General features: G+C 42.3%; 1 protein-coding gene across 1 annotated transcript in view; it reads left to right on the forward strand.

The window, feature by feature from the left end:
- The window catches only part of fer1l6 (fer-1 like family member 6), a 101165-nt gene that overhangs the window by 64741 nt on the left and 28941 nt on the right, over positions 1 to 7483 (forward strand). The window contains exon 32 of the mRNA XM_037687125.1: positions 6873 to 6970. Coding sequence (XP_037543053.1) covers positions 6873 to 6970 — 98 coding nt within the window. The remainder of the gene's footprint in view (positions 1 to 6872; positions 6971 to 7483) is intronic.

Genomic DNA, 7483 nt, shown 5'->3' on the forward strand with positions numbered 1-7483 from the left:
TATATATATATATATATATATATATATTTCTATATTTAGACGGCATACGAGATATATGTAGGTATGTACAGTATAATTTATGAGTGTGTGTTCATACACTGTGCATATTATTAAAACAGAAACCCAACAATAACTTCAAAACGACCAGTACATTGTGTCTCTGTCAGTGTGTTCATTCTTAAACTAATGGCCACCTTGGGCTTGCATGTTTGACCAGGTTTTCTGGCCAGAGCACTGAAGGCTATCTCAGACAGGTAAGTAATGCTGAATAGAAGAATAATCCTCATCAGTGCGTCTTTGACCAGTCTGGGTGCAAAAATGTGTCCGTTGGCAATCCAAAACTTTTTGTATCCATTTTCTTGGAAATATTTTTTGGCTGCACAATCAGCTTGGAGGTCACAAAGCTCATCTTTACATCCAAGGTATTCCACGTCTTTGATACTGGAAATGTAGGGGTTCATCACTCATCTTTCTCTTGACAAATGCGCATCCATGTTGGCAAAGCAGCTTTTCATCTCCTGGCAGAGCAGGTTCATGTGCTGGATAAACTCCTTGCATAAAGACGCATGAATGGTGCCAGCTGACTGCTTCAGCAGTAGGGGAAACTGCTGCAACTCCCCTTTTGACATCTTTTCAACCCTGTACTCCAGTTTGCGCACAGAACTATCCACAGCATCCATGCACTGCAGGACAGTTAGTTGTTGTTCCATCTGTTGTAGGTAAGCTGTTGCTGGTCCCTGAGCTGCTGCGGCTATCTGTTGCTAGCTGTGGGCCTCAGGCCTCATCTCAGACCCCAGGTTCACCTCTAGCTCACGCGGCACCCAGCTCGGGTCCCCTCAGAAGTAGTAACTCACACAATGAATCAAGGAAACATGAATTAAAGTTGACCAATTGTATTAAATCAAGGCAGGAAAAATTACAGTTTACAGCGCTAGCCTTGCTGATACAATTCGATGTGAGATCTTGGACCGGAAGGGGTGGATGACGCATTGCTTTACAAATATATGGGGCCTAGGCTCTGGCTTCACATCCGGTAGCACCGTCTATCATGTGGATAAGAAGGGGCGGACTAAGTGTGAATTGAAGATGGTGCCGGTGTATGTGGCAGGTCGTCTCTCACTGTCAATTTTAGTCATTATTATTCTGTTGTTTATGAGTGAAGTCAAGCCACTACTGGTGTATGATAGCCAAACATTATTGGATCTAATGCCATTTATCATCAATGTGTCTACTTTAAATACATGGGAACATAAAATATCCCCTCAGCTTCTGTCAGGAATTCCAGCTCACCTGTGCCGGGCTCTGGCGCTGCTGCACCGGTGGAAACGTCATCGCCGTCATGGTAGACACGGTGGACGCCTGGTGAGGCTGAAAGCCTTTTTGTCACGGCGCAATGGTTTCCATCCAGTCCCTGGTGTGTTTTTGTCTTGGTGTTTTCTGGAGCCGGTAGATGCTTGCCTGGTTTGTGTTGTTGGTATGGATGTCCCCCAGCGTCAGCGCACCTGCCTACTTTGGCTCAGCAGGTGCAGGGCGAACCCACAGAACCCGAGACAGCTGAGTCGGACCCTCCTTCAGCGCGACAACACTGCTCCTGCTCCAGCCAGGATCAGCTGGGTGAACACCAGGTCACTGGTCAATAAAACTTTCATCCTGAGGATTTATTCAGCTCCCATAACCTGGATTTCCTCTGTATCACAGAGACTTTGCTCATTGAGGCTGAGCCAGCTGCTCTGTTGGAGCTTTTACCAATGGGCTGCTCTTGTTTTAACTCTCCACGATCATCGGGCCCGGGAGGAGGAACTGCAGTGGTGTATAAAAATGTTTTTAGTTGTAAACAGTGTTTTAAACAGCGTCAGTTCACCAGCTTTGAGCTGACCTCCTGTGACCTCCTGTTGTTCTGACCCGACACTCTGCGATGTCATCTAACGCACACCCAAATACAATAAGGATTTTATTAGTGACTTTTCAGAATTTCTTTCTGAGATAGTGACTGGATATGACCATGTCCTTATTGTTGGTGACGTTAACATCCATGTTTGTTGCCCAGACAAACCTCTGGTAAAAGATCCTGATGCATGCTCAATGATCCAGGTAGAAAAATCTAAAAAACTTAAGTCTGGTCCTCTGGACATTCAAAAAACAAAACAAAGCAAAACAAACAAACAAAAAAAAAAAAAGGAAACATTTCGTCTCTCATCCGAAAGACTTCTTCAGTCTGAGGTGCTGTATTCAGCTCAGTCTCTTAAATAGCACCTTCTCAGAGTGGATCAACCAGTTTGCTGCTGACAACCAAAACCAGCTGATCACATGATCAAGAAGGACCATCAGCCTAACAATGGATCATTAGCACACTGATGGCTGTTTACTGTTCACAGAGGGCTGAGTGATACTAGCAATCACAGCATTGTAAGAGGGGGACAGTTGAACCCGGAGGCTCCACCCCTGTTTAATGATGGACGATTTCTTTTCACAAAGATGGCCTCCTTTACTCTTCTCTCAAACCATCGTTCCTCTCTGTCCAGGATGTGAACATCTTCATCCCTGAAAGAGTGACCGCTGGCCTGCAGATGAGTGTAGACCGCAGAGTCCTGGCCTGATGATGTTGATCTTCTGTGCTGGTCCATCCTTTTGGCCAGTGGTTGTTTAGTTTACCTGATGTAAGACTGATCACCCTCCTGACACTGAACAACATACACAATATTACTCTGTTTGTGCCGGGGGACTGGATCTTTGGGATTAACCAGTCTTTGCCGTAATGTATTTTGGGGTTTAACCAGTCAACGTCCCAGTGGCTTTTAAACACACACAACAGTACAAGTACAGTACACAGTACAATGCACCACAGTCAAGTCTGTTTTTTATAATTTGAGAAAATTGGTTAAGGTAAAACCTATTCTTTCAAGGCAACAGTTTGAAACAGTAATCCATGCCTTCATTTCATCAAGGCTGGATTACTGTAATTCTCTCTACATCGGAGTCAGCCAGTCCTCACTCACATGTCTGCAGCTGGTGCAAAATGCTGCTGCACGTCCGTTAACTGGAACACGTAAAAGAGAGCACATCACCCTGTCCTGGCTTCTCTCCACTAGCTGCCCATGTATTTTAGAGTTCATTTTAAAATTATTTTGTTCGTTTTTAGGTTTTAAACAGCCTTGCCCCACCTTATTTAACAGAGCTTCTCCACCACTACACTCCCCCTTGGTCACTCAGGTTTGCTGACCAGCTGTTTCTGATCATTCCCAAGAGGAAGCTCAGAGGAGACAGGGCCTTCTCTGTTAGTGCCCCTAAGTTATGGAACGCGCCGCCTTTGTACGTCCGACAGGCCCCTTCACTGTCCATTTTTAAAACCCGTCTGAAAACTCATCTCTACTCATCGGCCTTCAACGAACTGAGATTTGATTTTACTTCATTTTTATTGGTATTGATTTTATCTGTTTAACTCGTCATTTTATTGTGTTTTAATCTGAGTTTTTAGTTCACTGTGTGCTTGGCTTTGTAGCTTTGTTTTTATGCTCTCTTTTCTTGTTTTTAACTGATGTTCAGCACTTTGTTTCAGCTGTGGCTGTGTTAAAGTGCTTTATAAATAAAGTTGTTGATGATGATGATGATGATCTTATGTGGTCTTACATGTCAGGAACAAATGATACGGTGCACAAATCCTCTCTTATGTGATGTGGCGAGCCAATAATGAAATAACAAATAAATAAAAACTCTATACCTTTACGAATATTGAATCCCGGGGAGACTCTTTTTAGAGTTACTGGCCCCGTTTAAACTGGTCAGAACTGGGTCATAATTTCATAACACTCCGTCTCTGAGCAGATCAAAACCCAGGGTCAGTCTAGATAAAATACTAACATATCCGCTTGTTTGTGTCATTGTAAGTTCAGCAGTTCCAATGTTGGCAATTCAAAGACTTTGTTCTCTCTCCTTAACCGTTCAGTCTCATCTCCTAACTCATTACCCTCTCACATGGTTTCCACAGAATTTTGCAACTCTCTGATGTCTTATTTCAATGAAAAGATTCTTTCAATTCATAAACACCTTGGACCTAATACCACCTCCAGCATCTATGTTGAACTCCCCCCTCCCTCCCTCCCCTTCTCTGTCTTCTCCCTCCCCTCTGCTGATGACATTGCTGACATTATCAGCAAGTCTAAGTTCTCATCCTGTCAGCTCGATCCATTTCCCACAGTTCTTGTTAAATCCTGTCTCCCATCTCTGCTCCCCATCATCACCAACATCATCCACTCCTCCCTAACCTCTGGCATTGTTCCCACAGCTTTCAAATCTGCGGCCATCACCCCCATCATCAAGAAACCAGGTCTTGACTTTACCAACCTCAGTAATCTTCTTCCAATCTCTAATCTGCCCTTTATTTCCAAAGTTCTTGAAAAAGCCGTTGCTAGTCAACTTCACTCTCACCTATCCAACAATAACATTTATGAAGAGTTTCAATCTGGTTTTCGCCCCCACCATAGCACCGAAACAGCTCTAATAAAAATAACTAACAACCTCCTTCTTGCTGCTGACTCTGCTCTTCTGTCTATCCTCATTTTACTGGATCTAAGTTCTGCCTTCGACACAATCTGTCATTCTATCCTCCTCAACAGACTAACCTCCATTGGCATCCCAGGTGCTCCGTTAGACTGGTTCAAATCATATCTCTCTGACCGCACTCAATTCATTCAGCTCAAATCCTTTCATTCCCAGTCATCCCCCGTCTCCACGGGTGTCCCCCAAGGCTCTGTCCTCGGAACCCTCCTCTTCATCCTTTACCTCCTCCCTCTAGGTCACATCTTCTGTAAATTGGGTGTCCATTTTCACCGTTATGCTGATGACACACAGCTCTACTTGTCAACAAAACCAAACTCCACCCACCCACCCTCCATCCTCACCGACTGTCTCAATGAGCTAAATCACTGGTTTTCTAACAATTTCCTACAACTAAACAGTAACAAAACAGAAATCATTCTTGTCGGTACCAAAAACTCTATTTCAAAATCTGAACATCTTCTCATCCCCCTTAACAACTCTCTGCTATCCCCCTCGCCTCAGGTCAAGAGTCTTGGTGTCATCCTTGACACCACTCTCTCCTTCACTTCACACATCAACAACGTCACTCGGTCTGCCTATTTCCATCTCTGAAATATTAACCGTCTCCGCCCTTCTCTCACACCCCGCTCCACAGCCATCCTTGTTCACAGTCTTGTGACTTCTCGGATTGACTACTGCAACTCCCTTCTTTATGGCCTCCCCAACAAATCTCTCCAGAAGCTGCAATTGGTCCAAAACTCAGCTGCCCGTGTCATCACTCAAACCTCCTCCTATAACCACATCACTCCAGTCCTGCAGCAGCTCCACTGGCTCCCGGTTAAATCACGCATCGTCTTCAAAATTCTTCTTCTCACTTTCAAAGCTATCCACAACCTCGCCCCTCCGTACCTATCTGACCTCCTACACATCTCCATCCCCTCTCGCTCTCTCAGATCCTCCTCTTCACTACACCTCCATATACCCTCTGCCCGCCTCTCCACCATGGGGAGCAGGGCCTTCACCTGCTCTGCCCCTCATCTCTGGAACTCTCTACCCCCTGACTTAAGAAACACCACCTCTCTTTCTCTATTCAAGACTGCTCTGAAAACACATCTCTTTATACTCGCTTATCCTTAACTTTGCTGTATGTATTTTATATTCTTTATGCATTTTATATTCTGTATGTATTTTATATTCTTTATGTATTTTATATTCTTTATGTATTTTATATTCTTTATGTATTTTATATTCTTTATGTATTTTATATTCTTTATGTATTTTATATTCTTTATGCATTTTATATTCTTCATGTATTTTATAGTCTGTATGTAATTTATTCCTGTTGATCTTTGCACTGTGCTTGTTGTTTGTTTTAACACAATCTTTCTGATATGTTTCTTACTGAAAAGTGTCCTTGGGTGTTCTGAAAGGCGCTTTTTAAATAAAATGATTATTATTATATTATTATAAAGTGTGAATATGTTGGCAAGATACGCTGTTTTGATCCAGAACACGTCGTTCAGATGTTTGCACAGTGTTTACACATAGAAGCATTCACAACTGCATGTGGATATGTTTATACAGTATATTTAATAAAACATGAGCTTAACCAAGAGCAAAGAAAATGTACTACCTCGGAGCAGTACAGAACTGACATCGTAACAAAGCGTTGTTAAAGTGACAGTACAGATATTAGTGTTTAACATAATACGTTATAGAAAACTCTTCAAACAAAACCAAAATGAGAGTTCTTCAGTGTTAATCAGGATTTGGTGAAATTTCAAACATTATAATTAAAAACATATTTTGTAAAGTTGTTACACAGGCAATAAATTGATATTTTTACAACCTCTGAGCAGACACATTATGCGCACCCCCTGTGCTCTCTAGCGGCCCCCCGTGGGGGTGGGCCCCCTAGGTTGGGTATCACTGACATAGAACATCAGTTTTTTTCACATTCTTACTGATAACTTCAAGCTTTGGGGACTGACGGTATGACTCTGGTTTGTTGGCGTGGTCTGTAGTTGGTGTTCTGTAAAACTGCTGGAGGTGGTTCTGTCACTGAATGATCTGCATGGTCTTTAAAGGTAATGTGGGCAGTATTTATGTGCTTGATGAGCAAAAAGAAGTTTTGTGTTCTTGTTGGAGGAGGTCAAGTGAACTTCATTACATTTTGGATTTATCACTCGCCGGACTTTGGAGCGTGTCATTCTCTATAAGAATGCATCTAAAAGGCTGTGGTCTTCTTCTGAGCTCTGTCTCTTACAACATGTTTTTTTTCTGTTCTTCACGTCAGCATGTCCCACTGAAAATACAATCTGTTGTCACTCTCTCAGTCAGCAGCCAGTCAGACGCAGAGAAGAAGAAGAAACTGAAAGGGAAAGGAACCCAGGAGCTCAGCATCGGTCTGCGTACAAAACTAGCCACGCTGCAGGTATTACTTTCATGAACACTGTAAACCAGCAAAATATATTTCAGCAATGTTTAGAAAAGCACAAATATCTGAAAATGTGTCAGTAATACAATACATTTTGAATCTCCTAATTATTTTGTCTTTCATTAATCTGTCTACACTTGGTATAATAATACACGTTGGCTGCCATTTTTTCCATGTTGGTGGTATTTTTGTAAAAGGTTTTTATGAAGCAAAGCCAGACATAAACCTGGATTTAAGGAGTAACATGGCCATTGTGAGACTAGTTTTTTATATCTTATAATATTTTTAAAAAACTATATTTCTGTCTTCAAAGCAATTTTGTTGAGCTAAATCAGAATCAGAATCAGAATAAACTTTATTGGCATTGCACCGAGATACAATGCGAATATGTCCGTACAGTCGTTCGAAGATGGGCGGAGTGCACGAAGCTGCAGCCAAAATAATCAGCGCGGCCTCTTATTCCTATTCAGAATAATATTTTGCTTAGATAAGAAAAGGAAAGAAAACATG

Source organism: Nematolebias whitei, chromosome 13 (assembly GCF_014905685.2).
Source record: "Nematolebias whitei isolate Nwh7 chromosome 13, NemWhi1, whole genome shotgun sequence".
NCBI classification, from domain to species: domain Eukaryota; kingdom Metazoa; phylum Chordata; class Actinopteri; order Cyprinodontiformes; family Rivulidae; genus Nematolebias; species Nematolebias whitei.